General features: G+C 39.3%; 1 protein-coding gene across 1 annotated transcript; it reads left to right on the top strand.

The window, feature by feature from the left end:
• Nucleotides 1-101: 101 nt before the first annotated feature.
• On the top strand, nt 102-22517 carry snx30 (sorting nexin family member 30). The gene is made up of 9 exons (XM_088320039.1): nt 102-382; nt 5349-5555; nt 8909-9019; nt 9103-9261; nt 10406-10595; nt 14231-14430; nt 14515-14604; nt 16568-16720; nt 20039-22517. Exons 1-9 carry the CDS (start codon nt 248-250, stop codon nt 20114-20116), a joined length of 1323 nt encoding a protein of 440 aa, XP_088176165.1. The 5' UTR covers nt 102-247; the 3' UTR covers nt 20117-22517.
• Nucleotides 22518-23495: the final 978 nt, after the last annotated feature.

Here is a 23495-nt window from a genome sequence, read left to right as displayed (position 1 = left end):
ACAAAACATTTTTTTTGATTCAAATAATTTTTATTAAAAATAAGAAAAAAAAAACTCACGAAAGTATTGACTTCCGGGTTTCCTCCGCTTTAAGTTCCGTATCTGCGCTGTAGGGGTCAGCTGACTACCAGGTCCAAATAGCGGTTCCGATTCTGTTCCCGTCTAGGAGGCGAACCGAAAACATCATCGGGACGCCGTAAACTCGACGGAGGCTCCGCTCGGCGAGGCCCATAGCGCCCGCCGCACGATGAACGTCGGCGCCCAGCGAGGCCTGGCAAGCTCGGGGCAGAAGCACATCGCCGAGATTCTGCACCCGTTGTCCGCCGCCGACGACGCGCTTTCCCCGGGGGCAGATGTCAGCATCGTTGCTGCGGGAGACAAGGTACTTTGCTTCAATCTCTTGTTAAAAACCGTCAAGCAAATACTATTATTATTATTTTGCATGACATGTTGCTGGAAATCTTTGCAAACTTACTCGAATATATATTTTTCCTGGTGCAAAACAACAACTGTGTGTGGAATCGTCAAAAATGTTCTGCAGGAAAAAAAGCTCTTAGACATTTAAAAAGCGTGTTTTATGTTAAGTAAAAGAGAAACGCGTGTCTACAAGATATCGTAAATAAACTACTGAGCCATAAACGTCGAAAAACCAGTGACTTTTAGACCAATTTTAGACCATCAGGTTTTTTAATTTAACATTTGTTTACAGTGACTCAAGGAGTTTATTCTTTAAACCTCACCACATTTTTTTCTGGTGCTTAATTAAAAAAAAATCCTGCAAAGGAAAAAAAAAACATTACGCATTTTGAAAATAAACTTGTACCAGAAGTAGGATTAACATAAGCCAGTGAGCCATAGATTTCTAAAGAACCTTTTTTTACAAAACAGTTGTAATTTTGTCTCTTGCATATAAGATTACAAGGATCCAGGTATGAATATTTGAACTAACATCTACTTTTAAAAGGTCTGATGTTAAATAATCTCGTGTAGATTTTTATTTTGGAATTAAATCAATTTAGTAGAAACTTTGATACAAAACTTTAATTGTCTTGGATTAAACGTAAACAATACAGTTCCTGTTTTGTCAAATGCTTGCATTTAATATTTTAGTTATAGTTTACATAATTTGTCTCCAGCTGAATAATTTTGTGATCAATCACTTCTATTAAATGAAATACATCCATTACCTGCACCACTGATCCTCAGTAGGGTCGCAGGGGTGCTAGAGCCATTGTCAGGCATTGGGCAGGGGACATCCTAAACTAGTTGCCAGCCAGTCTCAGGGCACACAGAGACAGACATCTCACTCACCTAGAGACAATTTAGACCGGCCAATTAACCTGACATGCATGTTTTTGGAATGTGGGAGGAAACCGGAGTGCCCGGAGGAAAACCCACGCAAGCACAGGGAGAACATGCAAACTCCACACAGGAAGGTTCGATCTCATGACCTCAGAACTGTGCCGCACACGCGCTAACCCCTGCACCGCCGTGCTGCACGAAATGAAATCCATTTAGTTGAAAATTCCCCCAAAATTGTGTAAGATTAGACCAGATATGTCAATAGTGCATACGAAGGACCGTCTAGGAAACGTCTACGTTTCAATGTCATCTAAACTTTCACTTTTACACCTGAGGTAAATCAATTTTAGCCAAAATGGCCAAGTGACTTTAGATGTATTTTAGACCTAAAAATGCTCAGTGGCCAACATTTCCTTTTCTTCGCTAAAACGAAAAGTAATTAGAAAAACTGCCCTGATGTACTGATTCGTCACATACAGATTGTAGTCTTCCTTGGGACAAGAATAATGTTGGGTTTTTTTTTTTGTTTTTTTGTTTTTTCTTACACTTACATTTTTTTGAAGATGCTTCCTTGACATTTTCTGCCGCAGATTTTGCCACATCATCTAGTGGTTTGCAGACGTATATAATTAGGAATTTTAATATGTTATTTAAAATGACATGTTCTTTTCCCTGCAATTGAGTTCAGCTTCATTTCTTAACCGGTTGCTGGGCTGAAACTAGTTTTATTTTATGTAGAATCAATTACTGATACAAATCGTTAAAAAAAAAAAATATTGTGGATCCAATGATGTGATTTCTTGGGCATAGGCAGTCAATTGTTAAAATAGAATTCCAAATATTTTGCACATTGTTTTATGGCTAAATATTAAGTTTGTTTATTGTGTGTCTTAAATTAAGCAACCTGTAAGCCAAACATTGCACAGTAGACCCCCTGGGTATGAAATTTCTGTTCTTACACGGAGATCACAAAGAGAAATTGCTGTGTAGTGGGCAGGGTTGGGTAGGGTTACTTTAACTGGATTACTTTCAATTACTTTTGGATTACACCAATACCAAATATGCTAATAAAAGACAAAAGAAACTAAATATGAATAAAATGATGACTCACAACACGTGGTAAGCTTTCTCTCCTGGCTTTGATCTCCGGCAAAACGAACATAAAATGCGACAGAAACAAAATGAAAATAAATCCAAACAGCTTGCCAACATCATTTTTGCCGTTCTATGTATTCCGTTACTCCCCAAGCCTGCACAAGATTTAGTCATTTTATTCATATTTAGTTTCTTTTGTCTTTCATTAGCATATTTGGTATTGGAGTAATCCAAAAGTAATTGAAAGTAATCAAGTTAAAGTAACCCTACCCAACCCTGGTAGTGGGGCATACCTGTCGTGATTAGCTGACACCCTCAAACTCTTTGTTTCAGCTTTGTTTCCATGGTTATCATGCTTTTGCTTCTCCCTTTAGCATCACCTCAGCCTTGGACACAAAGCGGACACATAGTGTAAACAATATACAGTATTTTAAAGTCTTTACGAAGCACAGAGATTCGGAACTTAGTGAAGAGTGAAAAAGGCATTGTTGACGGTAGTTCATTCATTAACATTGTCATTTTTATGATGCTGTGACGCAAACCAATAGATGCCTCGTATTCTATCTACATCTATCTATCTTTCCATCTATCTATCTAGACATCTAATAATGACAATAAAGGCCATTTATTCATTCATGTTATTGACCAATTGCAGACAGTCATATTAAGAGATATAATTCGTCGTATGGACAAACATTGCAAAGTTTGAATTTTCCCAATTTTTGGGCACATAAAATGAATCGTTGATGTTGTACAGTGGAGAACATGTCTCAAAGAGGCGCATAGAAATATTTTAGTCAACACTGTAAGTGCCGTAAGGCGGATGGCCTATCCCAGGGTTTTGGTGCAATTACGCCACTCAGAATACAAAGTGTAAAACTGGTCTCCAATGTGGTGCCCACAGGGACTAGTTATCCCCCGTATCAGAAAGTGGGCCATATTTGGTAAGCTGAAAATGTTTGAGGGCAGACTATTCAGCCTGGCGTTATTTGAACAGTCTCCGTGAAAGGTTTGCAGTGCTTTTCTAAGCTTTCATTATTTCCTCATGCTAAGATTTTGGAGTTTTTCCTTGCCCTCATGTAGGTTTTAGATCAGGGAATGGTGTGATAATAGTCTGTAGTTTGCAATAGTCTGTGGTCTGTGCAGCCTTTTGACTTGACTTGACTTAGCAATCAGTGTCATGACCTTAGTAGCTTTTTCATTTGACTCTGTCTCGTGAAAAAGTGCTGCTGTCCTGTTAAAACTGTTTATAGTTGCTTCACCTTTTCACAGCGTTCCTTTTCAGTTAGCTTTTTGTATTCAACATGTTTTGTCTGGCAGTGCCTCTTGATATTATATTCTTGGAAAACAGCCACTGTCTCTTGGTAAATAAGAAAACGCAGTTGTTTCGGATTTCGGTGAAATACTCGAATTTTCGCTTGTCCTGGAAGCGGCGGTCCTCACAGTCAATCTATTTTATTTACAGTTGCCATGTTGGAAATGGGTTGGGCTAAAATTCTCAGAAAAAGCCAAGAACAAGGCGATTTACTGGTGAAACAATTTTTTGGGGGGTGTAAATTCTTTGGTAAATGTATTTTTTATATTGCAGTCAACATTACTGGAGCTCCAGATATTATTAGTTTTATGACAAAGGCCGCGGGCCAGTTAAAATTTGATCACGGGATGCTTATTCGGCCTCGGGCCAGACTTTGGACATGCTGCCTTAAGAGCACATGGGCCTGGTTTGAAATAACTCTATAGTGATGGGTGATAGTGATTTCCACGGAAATTCGATTTCTAACAGACCTGTGGAATAATTGATATGATCAGAGTCTTTAAAACAATATTTTAGTGGTTGACTGTGCTTACTTTGACCAATTTAACGAAACTGGTGGCTTTTCACGCTAAGTACTAAAGTACCGTAAATTCCGGACTATAAGCCGCTACTTTTTCCCCTAACTTTCAACCCTGCGGCTTATTCAGTGGTGCGGCCAATTTATGTAATTTTTCTAACGGCCACCAGCGGCGCTCGAGTGTTGCTACCATTAACTGCCCTGTCAAAGCTATATTATTATTATTAAAGCTTTGAAAACTCTCTCGGTGTACCGTCTTTCTTTGTAAATATGTGTAAGCCATGTATAATATGTATTTGCAACTGTATATTTTTGTAATGTATTTATTCGTTTTTATTTTAGACACTTATTCTGATATGTTTTGCACGTGTGAACGAAAAATGAGGGGCGGAACAAACGCGGGGTGCCGGGTTTAAGTGGGGACCGCTAAAGGTGAGGGACAGACAAGGAAAGAAGAGGGGGTAAAAAGTTGGTTAAAGAAAAAGGAGTTGCGTCAGTAAATGTGGTCATCTGATATATTTTTCCCACCCTTACCTTTGGAAATGTACACTTTTTTCCTTGGATTACTTTCAACGGGACCCGGACTCTGCAGGTCTGCATCAAACCTAAATTACCGGTATAATTTTCCATTCATTTTGCCGGCTGTGATTTTTGGACAGTGGACTTTAATGAAGGACAGTTGGTTTCAATTGCGGGACTTGAAGTCGGGTTTGGGTTAATTTTGTGTTAGTGCTACATGTTTAAATGTGGGCGCATGCGGCTTGTGTATGTACAAAATCGGTTTACCTCTTAAAATGTGGTGGGTGCGGCTTGTAATCGGGTGCGCTCTATAGTCCGGAATTTACGGTAAATAAAATCTCTCAGGTTTAAAAAAGGTTGGCGATCCCTGATGTATGTCTCATACTATGAGGTTGTACCTTTCTTTCTCATAGTCCCCAAGGAACACACTAATGGTCCATTCCTCCATCCACCGTTCAGCAGAATGAATTCAGATGTTGTGTCACATGACAATCAGACCTTAACAAGAGCATCATTCACAGAGGAAAAACAACTGCTTCAATCTATCACCCCTTTGTTTGCACCTCCTGATCTAGAAAACAAATATTTTTCCCTTTTTAGGAGGCCGGGCTGTCCAATGGCACGCCGGCGGACACGCCGAGTCCAGCCTCGGCATCCTCGCTGTTCAACAGGCTGCAGCTGGACGACGAGTTCGAGTCCGAGCGTTACAACTCCGACGAAACGCGTGACCTGTTTGTCACGGTGGATGACCCCAAGAAGCACGTCTCCACGATGGAGACCTACATCACCTACAGAGTTTCTACGAAGGTCTGCTTGGGGTTCTATCCAAATTGTTCCTATTCTGAAATGGGATAGATGTTTTTATCGCATTTCCCTTCGATGATTGATATTCCTTGCTCTCCGGATCCCCCAATTCAGAACAACACAAGCCTCACATTACAGCTTGGTGTTTGTGTCTGACATTTGGAAATGTCTGATTTTAACTATACACTGATTCTTTCTTATCCAGCACTTTGAGTTTCATAAACAGCTTGGATGCTGTTATCTCATTTCGTTTTTACATTATTCCTATTTCTTGCTCTCTGGATTCCCAAAAGCCTCACATGACAGTTTTGTGTTTGTTTGTGTGTACGAAATAATGTTACGTCGGTTGGGAAGACAGGGCTGGTATTTTCTTTGGATAACACGTTGCTTATTTTATGCAGAAATCTAAGTTGCATTTTGTTGTGTAAAAAATTCTATACATATCAATCTACCTTGGTCATATCCCTCAAGAGGGGTGACCGACAGCAGGACAAACACATACAATAACAGAGAAAATAAAATGAGAAAATAAAAATCACACACAAACATTTTTGGTCGATGGCCAACCCAAATGCCCAAACAAGTTAGGCACCTCGGCACCTAAGCTGGTCATGCTTTCATGCCTCCAGATGAAACGGGACACAAGAAAGCGGCCGTGTCACTCGGGTCAGGGTGACACAACACACTTCTGTTCAACAGCAGGGCCCGACAGCTTTCACTGGTTTACCCCTGCCGCATCATAGAGGTGCCCTGCCCATCCCTTAGAACGCGTCCAAACATCCCACTATCCTTTTACAACACCTCTCCGCTCATTCCTATCACAGACAAGGGCTCGAGCTTCCATTATATTTAGACCTCTTTCCTGCAGTGCACTCATAACACCATCCATCCACGTCAATTGTGGCCTTCCTCTTGGTCTCCTTCCATTAACTTCTGCTCTGTAGATCCTCTTCAACATTCGCTCCTCTCCATGGGTCCAAACCAACCGAGTACTCTCTCATTCACACGCTTGCTCAGTTCCACTACTACTCCAGTTCTGTCTCTCACAATTCTATACCAGGGGTCACAAATTCAATTTACTACTGGGCAACTGGAGTTAGGATCTAGGAGAGGAGGTTGTGCTGAATCAGGCATTCCACTGTTCTCAAATCTTTTTTACATAAAATAATATCCATTATCCAAAAAAACAATATTTATAATTATTGTTGAACAAAATCAATCCGTAGTAAATATCCCGGCTCCTCCGTGTTCTATGTCAAAGTATCCTTGGGCAAGACACTGAATCCCTAATGCCCTCAATAAGCAGGTAGGCGCCTAGCATGGCGGACTATCTATTGATGTGTGAGAGTGTGTGTGAAACACATTGTAAAGCGCTTTAGGAGATCTTCATTGACTAGAAAAGCCCTATATAGATGCACACCATTTACTATCCAATTTACCATTTACTTAAGAAACAAAATGTTAGTGGAAAATCCTAATACTATTCTGATTCCAATGTATGTATTAACAGCCTCTAACGTTCTGAATATGAAGAGACCTTATAAAATCACCTATCCTGCAGATGCCTTCTCAAATATAGTTTAAATTGAATTGTTTTCATTGTCATTCATTTATGATATATATATTTTTTAATTAGCATCCATGTCATACGCTAACATTAAACTTTTATTTCACGGTGGGCGCCTTAAACCTTTGTCTTGCAAATCGCCCGTGGGCCTCATGTTTTGGACACATTTGATAAAATTCCTTCAGAAAAAGAATTTTTCTCTTTCAGTTCGAATGAAAAAAAAAAAACTGGATTTACCGGACTTAAGCGCTGCTTTCATAAGTGCAATGACCACTTCCATCCTGCAAAAAAAAGAAGGGGACAATACCATGAGCCTCCAGATGGCGCCATGGCGACCGTTGCTATGTACGTGAGCAAATATAAAGCTGTAGTGTTAATTAAGAGAACCTCTGCGAGGTTTTTTAACAGCAGCCTGTTACGAGTACGGCAAACTTTCATGTAAGTACACACCTTTGTGGAAAATGGTATCCTGATTAATACATTGACAACTTCCATCCATTATCAGCACCGCTTCTTCTCAGTAGGGTCGCGGGGGTGCTGGAGCCCATCTCAGGTATCTTCGGTCAGTGGGCAGGGGACACCTTGAACTGGTTGCCAGCCAGTAGCTGGGCACACTGGGACAATTCACTCACTCACTCATTCCCACCTAGGGACAATTTGGACCGGCCAATTAACCCGACATGCATGTTTTTGGAATGTGGGAGGAAACTCACGCAAGCACGGGGAGAACATGCAAACTCCACACAGGAGGTTCGATCTCATGACCTCAGAAGTGTGCCAAGTGAAATCAGATCTGAAAGATTTGAGGGAGCAAGTCCATGTATGATTTTGTATAAAACTAAGAGAACCTTGAAATCACATCTTAGGCTAACAGGGAGCCAATGCAAGTTGGCCAAAATCGGCGTGATGTGATCGGACTTTTTTGTCCTAGTTAAAAGTCTCGCTGCAGCATTTTGTACCAGCTGAAGACTCAGGATTCTGGACTTCGGAAGACCGGAGAGTAGTGCATTACATTTTTCGCGACGGGAGGTAACAAACGCGTGAATTATAATCTCCGCATCCGACTGAGGCAGTATAGGACGAATTTTAGCAATGTTGCGAAGATGGAAGAAAGCGGTTCTAGTAATTTTCTTCACATGTGTTTGAAAGGACAGATCATGGTCAAATATGACACCTAAATTTTTAACTGAGTCACTCTGTGTGATGTGACATTTGTCAATGTTCACAGCAGTTTTTGAGAATAAGTCACAGCATTTAGATGGACCAATAACTAACATTTCGGTCTTTTCAGAGTTAAGACGCAAGAAATTGAGTGACATCCACTCTTTTATCTCAGTGAGGCAGGCCTCCAAATTTCCACAGTTTAGTGTGGCAGATTCCTGCACTGGAAGATATAGTTGAGTGTCATCTGCGTAGCAGTGGAAATTGATATTATACTTGCGAATAATATCACCTAGTCCTAATGGAAGCATGTAAATGCTGAAAAAAAGGGGGCCAAGCACTGAACCCTGCGGAACACCACAGGTACCACTAACACACTCAGATGTCAGTTCGCCATATTTAACGCAGTGCGTCCTATCTGAGAGGTAGGGATCTAGTTTCATCAGTAAACCAAGGCGTGCGTCTTTTAGGTCGTGATTTAAGTCGCACACGCACTAACCACTGCGCCGCCGTGCTGCCCACATTGACAACTTATTTTATAAAAATACACGAGATATAAACATAGTGTAAAAACCAAGTTGCCAAATAATCAATCTGTTGTCGATAATTCCGTCTCTGTTCCCTAAAGACGACGCGGATTGAGTTCGACCTTCCAGAATACTGTCTACGTCGTCGCTATCAGGATTTTGATTGGCTGAGGATCAAACTGGAGGACAGCCAACCCACGCACCTCATCCCTGTAAGGGACCCAAACAACCATACTTTTTCGAAAATAAATAAATGAAATCACACCGGTGCATCTTATTGTTTGTTTCTTCCTAGCCATTGCCAGAGAAGTTTGTGATGAAGGGTGTGGTGGACCGATTTTCGGAAGAGTTTGTGGAAACGCGCATGAAGGCCCTGGACAAGTTCTTGAAACGTGTAGCGGACCACCCGGTCCTCTCCTTCAATACGCACCTCAACGCTTTTCTCTCCGCTAAGGTGAGCACAATCGAAATAAGGGAAACTTTCTGTACGGGGTTGGTACGGGTGCTTGAAATCCTTGCAAATGCTTAACTTTTGATGTGTTTTCAAGTGTTTGAAAATGCCTAAAATTTTGGCCTATGCCATGTTTCCTGGCAGTATGACACTAACACAATAAATAAAGAAATATCTAAACAAAACTGAAAATCGACACAGTATGGTGGCTTGTCATTATGGCTTTGTCATGTGAAGCATCACCACCACCTACTGGCCGCAACCAAGGGGACAGCTCTATTTAGAAATACGGCTCTTTTGGGTCTGTTTACTGAGAATCTATCAATCTAACGGCTTTTCAGATTTTTTGTTAATGATCTATTCTTACCAATAGAAAAAATGCACCAAATTATTTAGTAATTTCATGTTTTTGGATATCCGTGAAAACGCATGCCATTTAAAATATTTACACATCTACAAAAAAACGTATGAAATACAAAATAATTTTAGCTTTTTACACACTGGACAGATTTAAAGTCGAACACATAATATCTGAAAATGCAAAACAATAAAATATAAAAAATATTAACTGTTAGATACTATAAATTATAAAATTTAAAAAAAAAAGGAAAAATATTTACAATTTTCTTTCAAACACGAAAAAAATATAATAAATAAATAAATAAAAGGCAAAAGATCAACCGTCTCTAAGATTGAAAGAATGAATGAACTCTGCTTTGGAGCAATCAATATAATTAAAATGTGTAAAAGTTTGGCTTATTTTTCCTGCTTTTTTTACATTCAGAACTTTTTTTTTGTCTCCTGTATTGAACTCCACTATTACCAAACACTGATAGAGCCTTTTCCGTGTGTGACGTATTGAAGCTGTGCGTGCATTGTTAAGGCAGAATTGAGGTCAGTTTATAGCCGCCCATTGACGGAAAAAGATTGTAGAGCATAGATAGGAACAGCTTAAAATAGCACACAGTATGTGCTAGCAGCAAGATAGCAACTTTATTTTAGTCATCAAAGTCAACCATAAAAAAAAAAATCTGGATTTTAGAGGTACTGGGAACATTAACTCTGAAAGTGCTTGAATTTGGTCGTCAAAACGAACCCTGATGAAGGAATGCAGATTTTTTTTTAATTTTTTTTTTAACCTTTGTAGGACCTAAACAAGCGTCAAGGCCTGGCCCTGCTCACCAAAGTGGGCGAGTCTGTCAAGCAAGCCGCCGGAGGCTACAAGTTGCGTTCGCGCCCTGCCGAGTTCTGCGCCATGGGGGACTACCTGGACACCTTCAGCCTCAAACTGGGCACCATCGACCGCATCGCTCAGAGGATCCTTAAAGAGCAGTCGGGTAATATGATTTTGCTTTCTGGAGCAATGATGCTATGATGCTCTCTGATCCGATAGACTGAACTGAAAATCTTGCCGTATTTTATGGACAATACATTATTTTTTTCTTTAAAAACAACTCAGTTTGGGTGTGCTTATACATGAAGATTTGCAGTAGTATCAATCAATCGCAAAACATGGGAGGGAACAGAGGAATCGATATGAATACTACAAATGTCTCATCAATTTTTGAAAAAAAGAGCATTATACATGAATAAATACCTTAATTTCCAAACTATAGAGCGTACCTGATTATAAGCCACACCCACCACATTTTAGGAGGAAAACCGATTTTGTACTTACACAAGCCGCACCTGTATATAAGCCGCATGCGCCCACATTAAAACATGTAACACAATCACAAAATCAGCCCAAACCCGGTTTTGAGTCCCGCGATTGTGATTGAATATAAAGTACACAGTCCAAAAACCACAGATGGCAAAATGAACAGAAAATGATACCGGTACTTAGTTTGATGCAGACCTGCAGAGTCCGGGTACCCGTTGAAACTAATCCAAGGGAGAAAAGTCTATATTTGCAAAGGTAAGGGTGGGAAAAATATATATCCACTATTGTCCGCCGCGAAACAGGTCTCACTCACCTTTACCCCACTTCCCATCAGTCTGGGTTTGCTCCGCCCCCTCTTTTTTAATTCGCAAAACATATCAGAATAAGTGTCTCAAATAAATACATTACAAAAATATACAGGCGCAAATACATAATATACATCGGTTACACATATTTACAAAGAAAGACCGCACACAGAGAGAGTTTTCAAAGCTTTAAAAATAATATTATAACTTTCATCCCAAACCGTGCCTGTAAAGGGTAGCAAAACGCTACTAGCAATACGCTCGCAACACGGTAAACGGGTCTGTTAAAAAAACATACCGTCCTCATCTTCCTCCTTATAACTGATGTCATCAAAGTCGTCTTCCCCAGTATGGGAAAGAGACTGTGTCATATAGACGTCGTCCCACGCTCCCTTATTCAAAAACACGCTAGCAAAACGCTCGCAAAGTAAAGTTTACGTGCAGTAGCACTGATTCCTTCTTTATCGGACTGATCGTTTGCCTTTAGCTTGAAAGCTACGTCATGTGCCTTTCTTTTTGCAATTTGCATGATGAGGATATGTCTACGCTAATTTAATTTGTGCACAAGCTAAGAAGTTGCAGTCTTCCTCGGCGCATATATTCTAGCGGTCTAATTGTACTCTAGCGCCGCTGGCGGCTGTTAGAAATAATTACATAAATTGGCCGCATCACTAAATGAGCCGCAGGGTTGAAGGTTTGGGGGAAAAAAAAAGTAAAAAAGAAAAAAGTAGCGGCTTATAGTCCGGAATTTACGGTACAGTAAGTTTATGACGCTTTATTTTGAAAACGCATCATGACTAAGATTGAATGTTACACAGTTTAAAGGCAAATAAACTGAAAGAAAACTATCATTTTGTTGACAGTTGCAGAGTGGATTGAAAAGTCAAAAAGTCTTGTCGGTGAGGAAGTCGGATTAGATGTTGTGAAATAGGAAGCGACTAAAGATAATGCAACCTTGACTTTAAAGCCTAAATGTGTATGATGAAGCGCTCACCAGTGGTGTGAAAATACTTCATTTAAATACAGCACTATTAGTTCAAATAATTTGAAAAAAAATGCACATATACCGTATTTTCCGTACTATAAGGCGCAACGGACTATAAGGCAGGGGGTATGCAATACTATTTAATTCAAACAAGCGTTTCCACTGTTATCCACCACATTTTCTGGTATATAAGGCGCACTTCTGAATTTCCATCCAATTTAGAGTTTTTAGAGTCGCCTTATAGTCCAGACAATACATAACTATCTCATAAACACAATTTTAGGTTTAGAAATGTGTAATTACATGGCAATATCTTAAGAAGCTCATGTGTTTGGCTGACATGTTACGACTACAGAAGCCCAAATGACAATTTAGTGAAGGTAGCTTGTGCTCAAAGCATGCAACGACCACTTACCGCACACAACTGAGCCCTGCTTGCGATGTTTGCTGAGTCCCATTATTCAGGAATCTTCCACTGTTTTCTTCTTTAGCCACTTGGCTGCTGGACTTGCCTTTAGCCGCTATTATTAGCTGTCCCCACTTCACCTTAGTGTCACTCACTTCCCACCGGTGGTCCTGCAAGAGACCATACAAGTTATGTGATTGTCTGATTTTTTTTCCACTGTTTTCTTCTCGAACCATCTATGTGAGCTACTCTGCTGCAGGCTATAATTCGCCACTGGCCACTCCCGCGTTGTCCTTCAGTGTCACTCGCCTTCCACGGGTGGTCATGCGAGCGAGCGAGCCTCTGAGTTCCGTGATCTCGGCATTGTTTCCACTGTTTTCTTCTCGAGCCACTCATGCTAGGCACTTGGCTGCAGGCTATGGCTTGCCGCTGGCCACTTTTGTTAGATATTGATTTGTTCTTCAGTGTTACTCACCTTCCACAGCTGCATGGCGCTGAGTTCCGTGATTCAAGGTCCTGACCAATGTTCCCTGTAATTTTCCACGGGTCTGAGCGTTCACACAAAGTCGGTGAGCAACGCTTGAAACAACAGTGAGCAACCATAATACCAAGTGTGGCAAGATAATTAATTATCAAACATGTCCAAAACTTTCCGGCAATGCAAAATTATTTTTCACTTTAGAATGAATTGACTCATGTACTATTGCAAAGGTTGTATGGCCTACAAACGTCGTTTGTTCTTACAATTCTTTCACAAAATATCTATTTATTTTTATTTCCTGATATATTTTGTCGCATAATATTAACATTTTTGGGGGCTTATTTAGTCGGTTGCAAGATACAGAACTGTACTTAATCACATTTTTAGTGGAAGTACAATATTGGCAACAAGATTCACTTGATATAATTGGAAATTATTTGAATGCGACACAAACTTTCTCATTTTTTACGTGTTTTTTCTACTTTTTTTATAAATTCCTTTAAAAAAATCTCATTGTGTTTATTTTTTCCGAGCTGTTACTTTTTTCTTTTTGTTCTCTGTTTACTTTTTTCCTACATTTTTTTTTTTTTCTAAAATTTTCCTTCTTTTTTTCTCTTTTGTTTCTTTTTTTCAGCTTTTTTCATTTTGGTATTTTTTTCTTTTTTGTTCTATTCCCCCCTTCTTTTAAGTCATTTTGTGCATAGTTTTACATAATATTTGGTCATGTTGGGATTAAAGAAGCAAAAACAACCTGAAAAGCCGTTTAGGACCCGAAAGAGCCGGTTCCTTTTCGTGAGCCAAGCCGGAGAAGCCGGTTCTCTACCAACTCTACTAACTTTACTCTACTTCGTTCTACTCTGACTCGACTTCAAAATACCGCATTTAGGACACAACGTCAGGGGGACCTGTGTATTTTTACCCTCATACACTGTAATATTGAGTTGAGTCGCTTCTTAATTAATAATTTTGAGCCCTCTTTTTTTGTGCGCTGGCGCAGCTTAGAGAGAACACTGGTCCTGACACTTGACATTTTTAGTCTTTTACTGGCCTTTTTAGTAGCTCCACCGACAAATGATATTTGAATCCATATTAAATATGTTTTTACTCTTGCTTCATCTCCCGCACTTACTAGAGTACTTGGCTGAGCTGCGTGACTACGGATCTGTGTACTCCAGCTGGACGGCTTCAGAAGAAGAACTGCAGCGCCCCCTGGAGGGAGTGGCAGGCTCCATCGCGACGTGTTGCGGGGCGATGGACGATTTGTGTGAGAACATGGGCCAGGATTTCCTGCCTGTACTCAGAGAATATATGCTCTATATTGAATCAATGAAGGTGAGATTGCAGGCAAACATTTTAGTACTTGGAATTGTGTCATTTGAAATAAATAATTGAATGGCAGCACAATGGTATTTGCAGAATGTTCTAAAGAAGCGAGACCAGAGTCAGGCAGAGTACGAGGGCCGGTTGGAAGCCGCCTTATTACGCAGGCAGGAGGACAGAACGCCTGTAAGTGGAATTTCTGTCTGTCACTAGGCACCGGTGTGATGACCACATTATTTTATTTTATTTTTTTTTTTTGGGTTGAGGGAAATTTAAACCAAAAATACAAATAATATAAACAGGGATCAGAATGGAGATTTTCATTTTCAGCTGAAATAGCCAGCGTCCAGGAATAAACCAGGGCGATTCTACTGTCAGTTCAGTCCCTGCAGCTTGTGCGACAATGCGGCCAATTTTTCTAACGGCCGCCAGGGTGCGCCAGAGCAATAAAGGAAAGAGTGAGACAGTCGGATTTTGAATTTGTTTGCTACGCAAGAGAAAAAGTCTGAATGCCTTTGGGGTTCAAAAACAGCGGAAATCCGCGGATCCGCGGAAAATTCTGATCCCTGTATAAAGTAACGTTTTAAATATGAACAAATGTCTGCACGATTTGGTCGGCAGACTACCGCTTTGGCTACGATTCTCCCGCCTACCGATCTGAGAGCAACATCTACCGATTTCTAAGAAAATTTTTTTTTTTTGGTCACGGAAATGTTTATGTGAACAAAGTTTTGCTGATTAAAATGTAGCCGAATTATCCATAGTCTTTATCATCGTCTTTTTCGCCGTTCTGCACCGGAAAAAGCTTTGATCGAGACTCTGTAATCATAATCTCGAACTCCGCGTGATCTCATTCCTTCGACAGCAGGAGACGAATAAGAGTGCTACATATGTCTATGTTAAAGAACACCAGAAAATTTGGAATAATTCAACATTGTAATAATCGCATGTAAACATAAAATAACAATAAAGTAGATTGAAAAACGAATTTTATTTTTAATTTTTTTAAATAATAATAATAATCGCGTCAATTTTTTTTTACCTATTTCCCATTTCTGAAACTTAACATGTATGGTATGGAAAATATTTTTGTCCTGATTTAATAATGGAGCACAATGCAAATTCATAATGTCAATGATATGCTTTTACAGTATATACGGTAACCCATAACGAATAAATCAAGTTAAGTTGTTAAACCACATTTATTTAAATTCATGTTTTATGATATCCTTTATTTTTTTACATTTTCTGTTTTCTTTTTAAATGCAACCCTCTTACTTTAGTTTTAGTTTCCTACCTTATAGTCCGGTGCGCCTTCTATATGAAATAACTCAAAAAGGTAAGGTTGAGGGTGCGCCTCATAATCAGGTGTGCCGTATAGCCCGTAAAATATAGTACACATTGTTTTGCCGGCACAAAAACGTATAGCCTGTCTGCTATAGGTCAACATAATTTAAAACGCAGGTGTGATTCACAGAACCGTGAAAATACAGATGCACTTGGCTGAACTACCTCCCACGATTAATTTGCCTTCATTAATTCAGAAACTCCTGTGCTTGCAAAGACGTAGCAAGTCGGTGATATGATACTGTATTTTTTTTTACTCATTCGCTTTGGGTCTGAAAGTTTGCAGTAATGCTAAAGGGGAAGAAGAATATGATAACCATGGAAAATAAGCTGCGACGATCAAGAAACAGTAAGACACACAAATCGCTACCCTCTCTGAGTTGCATGGCCGCAGCCAATTGACAATCAGAATTATTTATATTAAAAAAAAAATGCGTTTAAAGCAAGCAAATCTTTTAAGGGCATGACAATTCTCTGAAGGGAAAGGTGTTTCGTTTTTAATTTGCTGTCTCTTCCCCCTCTGCATCCACCCGCTACTCAACTCTACCCTCGTACCGATGGTTTGGAGTGCGCTTTAGCTAATGACTACAGGTTTAAATCCCCCACTATATGGCAATTTCACTTTGAAATCAGAAATTAGAATGCATTCATGTTGTATCCCGAGTGGTCTACTGTATTATTTTAAAAAAACGACCTCAGGATTACTTGATTCTACTGTCCGACTCTCATGTGTCCCCCTCTACGCTGTCACATATAGATTTAGGACCCCCTGTAGCTGTAGTCCGTGTGTGTCTCCCGCTAGATGCCGTCCGAGGTGGAGCGTTGCCAGGACAAGATGGAGTGCTTCAACGCCGACTTGAAGGCGGACTGGGAACGCTGGCAGAACAACAAGCGACAGGACTTTAAGCAGCTCCTCGGCGGCATGGCGGATAAAAACATCAGCTATTATGAGAAGGTACGCCGACTCAGTATTGTGCATGGTTGCCTAGGTTAACTATAAATCCGAGCATGTTTAATGATTGAATATTTCATGACTTTTAGGTCAGTTATTTTTGCGCTACTGGACTGCATGAGTGCATCATGTTTGAGATGTATGCTTGATTTCTAATATTGCCCTATTTTCCGCACTCAGGCACACTCCTAAAATATATTTTTTTGTGATATTTTTGGAGAGAACGTCGTTGGGCGTCGTCTCAAAATATCCGCAGAGAGAGATGTGGCAAAAAGGGAACGCTCTTTATTGCATTCGGGACACGTTCAAAGTTCCAGACGCTCAACATTGGCCTTTATAGTCTCCTCAAATCAAGTCGTGATATCTCGTGCTCACTTGGCATATCAGCTTGTGACTTCCTGCAACAACGTCATCCCACGACCTTTGCCAGATGCCTACATATTTATCATTAGTTATTATCCACATTCCACAACAATATATTTTTCATATATAAAGCGCCCTAGACTATAAGGTGCATCGGATTAAAACTACAGTAAGAGCTAGTTTCATAGAAAATACATAAATGTCATAAAACATAAACTACGATCATGATATCTGGTTTTACCACTAAAGTTAACGAATTAATTTATAAATGGTTACTGTGCTGTTCTCATTACAAAGTATCCCCTTATCCACACAGCTAACGAACAACCTCCCGAATAAGCAAACTTTATTTCTTTAGTTTCTTTTGTTCTCAGCTTTTCACTACTTTTTCATTTTGGTATTTTTTTCTTTTTTTGTTCTATTCCCCCCTCCTTTAAGTCATTTTGTGCATAATTTTACATAATATTTGGTCATGTTGGGATTAAAGAAGCAAAAACAACCTGAAGAGCCGTTTAGGACCCGAAAGAGCCGGTTCCTTTTAGTGAGCCGAGCTGAAGAAGCCGGTTCTCGACAAACTCTACTAACTTTACTAAACTTCGTTCGAATTCGACTCGACTTCGCATAATGGCTTAAACTATTACCTTTTTGAGGTTGCTGTGGAACTAAAAATAAAGTACAAAAAAGTCCCATTACAATGTCTTGGATTAAAATGTATCTGTTTAATTAAAAAGCTAACAACAATTTTGACCAAACCACAAAAAATTTCATTAAAGTCATCATGAAACGGTTTGTACTAAAAATTATTTTCCAAAGCAATAACAAAAGATGATTTGCAATGAATGTTTGAAAGTTGGCGTTCACGTTAACCACAAGAGGGCCCTCCAAGACCACTCTGTTTGTCAAAGGCAGAACAGTTACCATATGGGGTATCATTTAATAGTAACACATTTCCAATTTTATCCACTGTGTTTTTCAGTATGTTAGGTGCACAGGATTATAAGGAGAACTCTAAAATTTTAGGCCATTTTGGGATTTTTAGGTGTACTTAACAGTCTGGAAAATACAGTGTCTTGAAATCCTATCCATCCATTTATCTACTTGGGTCATATTCCTCAAGAGCGGTGACCGACAGCAAGACAAACACGTATACAAAAACAAAGAAAAGAAAAAGGGAAAAAAATAGCAAAAAACACAAAAAAAAATGACCATGGCCAACCCAAATGCCCAAAAACCCAAACAAGTTAGGCACCTAAGTCGGTCATGCTTTCATCCCTCTAGATCAGGGGTGTAAAATTTATTTTAACTCTGGGGCCACAAGATAAAACAAACATTCTGTCGGGGGCCGGACTAGTAGATTAAAGAGAAAGAAAAAGAGAGATAAAGTAATAAGAGGGAGGGAAAAGGTGAGAGGGCGGGACAAAGAAAGAAAAAGAGAGAGGGAGAGAGCATGAGAGAGGGGGAAAATAAAGGGAGAGGAAGAAAGAAATCCAAAGAGAAATAGAAAGACAGAAGGAGAGAAAAAAGAAAGCACGAAGGGTATGAAGAGAGAAAGAGAAAAGGAAAAAAGGAAGTTAGAGCAAAAGAGGTTAAAAGACACAGAGAGAGAAAGAGACAAAGAACAACAAAGGAAGATAAAAGGGGAGAGAGAGAAATAAATACAAGTACAGTATCTTTGTTCGAGGCACCTGGCTTTGGCAACATCAAGTTGACATATTTCAACCTGCAGCTTGTTTTTCTCTCGCGCTTCTCTGAGTGTTGTCTCGCGGGCCGGATTCAATCCTTTAGCAGGCCTGATCTGGCCCGCGGGCCGCCTGTTTGACACCTGTGCTCCAGATGAAACGTGACACAAGAAAACGGTCATGTCACTCAGGTCAGGGTGACACAATACACTCTTCTGATCAACAGCAGGGCCTGACAGCTTTCGCTGGTTTACCCCTGCCGCATCGTACGGGTGCCCTGCCCATCCCTTAGAACACGTCTAAACATCCCACTATCCTTTTACACCTGTCCACTCATTCCTAGAGACAGCATGAATTCTTGTTGAATTAATAACAACATTTAAAAATAAAACTAGGGTAATCCTCACCTGGTTTTTGACCTACAGAGTCTAGCGGGCAACTGAAAAAAGTTTGACCTGTGCACCAGCAGGGTTGGGTAGGGTTACTTGAACTTGATTACTTTCAATTACTTTTGGATTACTCCAATACCAAATATGCAAATAAAAGACTAAAGGAGGGCAGCACGACGGCGCAGTGGTTAGCGCTTGTGCGGCACAGTTCATGTCATGGGAACCTGTCGTGGGTTCAAATCCAGCTCCAGACTTCCTGTGCGGAGTTTGTATGTTCCCCCCGTGCTTGCGTGGGTTTCCTCCGGGCACTCCGGTTTCCTCCCACGTTCCAAAAACATACATCTCAGGTGAATTGGCCGGTCCAAATTGTCCTTAGGTGTGAATGAGCGAATGAGTTGTCTGTCCCTGTGTGCCCTGCGATTGGCTGGCAACCAGTTCAGGGTGTCCCCTGCCCACTGCCTGAAGATGGCTGGGATGGGCTCTAGCACCCCCGCGACCCTAATGAGGATAAGTGGTACGGCTAATGAGATGAGATGAGAAGACTAAAGGAACTAAATATGAATAATATGATGACTCACAACACGTGGTAAGCTTTCTCTCCTGGCTTTGATCTCCGGCAAAACGAACATCAAATGCGACAGAAACAAAATGAAAATAAATCCAAACAGCTTGCCTACATCATTTTTGCCGTTCCATGTATTCCGTTACTCCCCAAGCCTGCACAAAATTGAGTCATTTTATCCATATTTAGTTTTTAGTTACTCCATATTTGGTATTGGAGTAATCCAAAAGTAATTGAAAGTAATCCAGTTAAAGTAACCCTACCCAACCCTGTGCACCAGTGAGGTTTAAAGTCCCATTTTTTCTGAAAGTCTTAATCTTGTGTGCAGTGCCAAGCAGCGTGGGAGTCCCTCATAAGTGTCCTGCAGGACAAACAGACGGAAGACGGAACGAGTGAGACGGACTGACGAAAGCACTTTCTCACGCCGAGGCCTTTGGACTCCCGACTGAAGGACAATGTCCCCATTTACTCGTCTCATCCTTAGGCAGCGGACACGTCGTTCCGTTTCCGTTTTCATACAGAGAATGGCGGGAAAAATGTTTCTACTTTTTAACATCCGCTAACATTTCCAATGCTGCTTATTTACATCACAAGAAAAAGGTACTTTTCCCTTCCGAAGAAAGAAGAGCAAATGAAGGTACAAATTCCTCCTGCGCCCAATATATATATGTATTTTTTTAATAATACTTCATATTTGTTTTTGTCATTCTATTTGTTGAGTCACTTTAACAAGCTTTGCAAAAGAGTGACAAGCTCAGCCAGCGGATTCTGATGTTGAAAATTTCCCCCATCTACTCACTCTTGATTAATTTAGGAATAAAAATGAGAACCTCTTCACGCTTGACTACTCAGGTGTTGAATGGAAATGCATTTTTTTTAACATTCTCGGTGTTGCATTAAATAATAAATGTGCAACTATGTCCTTTCTGTCATGTGAAACAGACTGTTAAGTTTTTTAACTAGCTGCAGCCGGGGAGGCAAGCAGAGAGGACAAGCTCGTCCACGCTCTCTTGCTCACTCTCAAAGTACTGGTATGTTGAGACAAAGACAAAAAAAAACACCCCCCTGGAAAAGTATCAACACCTTTAAACAAGGACAGGAAGACTAAGATGGCGAAAAGGAACATCAAACTGATTAGAAATACACACCTTGAGCATATACGTTTAAACTTACTTTACATAGAAAGCTCTCCGTTTTTCTTTACAATTTAAAAATGAGCAGAAATGCAAACATATCAATGTCATATTTTTCATGACAGTAACTATCTGCTGCAGTGGGTAATTGGATTCTATGAAATATAGGTTTTTATTTTTCTTGAAATGGGGTTCAATGTTAAGTTTTTGGGGTCAAAATTACTAGTATTATAAACATACATTTTCTTTAATTTATGGTATTTAGAAGATGCATAAATATTAGCTGAATGGTCATTGAACACCAATGTTATTGAAAACTACTGCAATTGAAATTTTTACAAAAAAATACAATCTCATGGAGAGTAACTTAAAACAAAAGTATATTGCTAATTTACAGGGGACGGTGTATATTATTTTTAGCATCCAAGTGGTAAAAAAAAATGTAGTTCATAACAAACTATCGATTTAAATAACAGGCACACATACTAGAAATATCATAAGAACTTGCATTTTTTTTAAAGGAAGTTGCACTTATTTTACATGTCACACACCTAGAAGGAGCTCATTTGATTGTCCGGAATCTTGCTGCTGTGAGTACCCAAAAACCTCAAAAAGGCAGAGACATGAAAAGTAAAATGATGCGTTTTGATCACTTTGAGTGTCCGTAGTTCATATATTCTTTTGGTGCTTTTTAGCACAACAACATTTAGTCGTCAACAGGGTTGGGTAGGGTTACTTTAACTTGATTACTTTCAATGACTTTTGGATTACTCCAATACCAAATATGCTAATGAAAGACAAAAGAAACTAAATATGAATAAGATGATGACTCACAACACGTGGTAAGGCTTCTCTCCTGGCTTTGATCTCCGGCAAAACTAACATAAAATGCGACAGAAACAAATGAAAATAAATCCAGACAGCTTGCCAACATAATTTTTGCCGTTCCATGTATTCTTTTACTCCCCAAGCCTGCACAAAATGTATTCATTTTATTCATATTTAGTTTCTTCTGTCTTTTATTAGCATATTTGGTGTTGGAGTCATCCAAAAGTAATTGAAAGTAATCAAGTAAAAGTAAACCCTACCCAACCCTGGTCGTCAAATAATACACACTGCCCCTTTAAGACAAACTAGCTCTAGGAACGGATCGAATAAAAAGCACAATTATGAGGGAATTCAAATTTCAGTTTTGGATTTAAAATCTTTTGTAAACACTAGCTTTGAATTTTCTTTTCACGCCTGCTGAAATTTCCCACGTTTGGCTGCAGGTGCTCACGTCTGCCTGATGTGTTTCTACTTTGGAATAAATGGCAGGTTTTTAATATTTAATTCATTTTGTTTTGTGTGAATTTCCCCAAATGTGATAAAAGGATGACACACAATTTTTGAATTTGTACCAATTTAACATTGGTTTTTATTTTTGATGGATATTTGAGTTATCGCCTGCTGAGTGCTACACTATCCTGCTTAAAAAAAAAAAAACTTTTTTTGAACACTTATCTATTGTTTGCTACCCATTGTTTACACTTTTCCCGGCCCGTTATTGTATACTTGAACTGTAATTACGAGGAAATCTAAAGCTTGTACATTGCTGGATGTTTTGATGCAATTACCTCAAATTTTTTTCAGAATATATCAGACCAATATTAAAATACACGAATTTGATATTTATTTGGTGAGCTTGTCTTTTTACACAATATAACTCAAGTCAAGTCATTTTTATTTGTATAGCCCTTAATCACAAAGCGTCTCAAAGGGCTTCACAGGTTATTACACGGACTATTTTTTCAACCTATTATTACACCATCCCCTGATCTGGAACCAACACGAGAGCAAGGAAAAACTCAAAAAACCTCAACGTGAGAAAAAAAAAAATCACATGCAAAAGTGCAAATACTGATGAAAGAAGGAAAAAAAAAAGGCACAAAAATCGTGTACAGTATTACAGTGATAAGCTGAACTCAATTACATTGAACTGTTAATTTATAATAATAATAATTGAGTGTATTTGATAATAATGTGCTGAGAGATTGAATGAATGAATACAATTTTTATTTCGAACATAAAAATAAAAACAGAACAAAAACTCGACAACAAAATAATGTTACATAACCTTTTGGAAAAGGGGTAGTAAGAAGCAGATGCTTATTTGCCCTACCCCCTCATCTTCCCTATTAAATACACCAATGATAATAACACAAAAGTAATAATATTAATAATAACAGTTATGATATAACTATAGCAACAATCAATGTTCCCTGTAATTTTTCACGGGTCTGAGCGTTCACAGCAACCATAATCCCAAGTGTGGCAAGATCATTAATTATCAAACATGTCCAAAACTTGACATCAAGTGACATTTTGCTGAGTTTCCGGCAATGCAAAATTATTTTTCTCTTTTGAATGAATTGACTCATGTACTATTGCAAAGGTTGTACAGCCTACAAAAGTCGTTTGTTCTTACAATTCTTGCACAAGATATCCATTTCTTTTTATTTCCCGACATATTTTGTCGTATAATATTAACATTTTGGGGAGCTTATTTAGTCGGTTGTAAGATACAGAACTGTACTTAATCGCATATTTTAGTGGAAGTACAATGTTGGCAACAAGATTGACTTGCAACACAAACTTTTTCTTCTTTTTTTC

The sequence above is a fragment of the Urocampus carinirostris genome, chromosome 16 (assembly GCF_059441175.1).
Source record: "Urocampus carinirostris isolate Australia breed hairy pipefish chromosome 16, RoL_Ucar_1.0, whole genome shotgun sequence".
NCBI lineage: Eukaryota > Metazoa > Chordata > Actinopteri > Syngnathiformes > Syngnathidae > Urocampus > Urocampus carinirostris.
The sequence above is the reverse complement of the archived record's forward strand: the minus strand, read 5'-3'. Positions and strand labels throughout refer to the sequence as shown.

What these genes read in the sequence shown, in the direction of transcription:
- snx30 (XM_088320039.1), top strand. Translation starts at nt 248, where the DNA reads ATGAACGTCGGCGCCCAGCGAGGCCTGGCAAGCTCGGGGCAGAAGCAC. An exon ending in CCTACAGAGTTTCTACGAAG is followed by an intron (nt 5,556 to 8,908) that starts GTCTGCTTGGGG and finishes TGTTCCCTAAAG; the next exon opens with ACGACGCGGATTGAGTTCGA. An exon ending in GGCAGGAGGACAGAACGCCT is followed by an intron (nt 14,605 to 16,567) that starts GTAAGTGGAATT and finishes GTCTCCCGCTAG; the next exon opens with ATGCCGTCCGAGGTGGAGCG.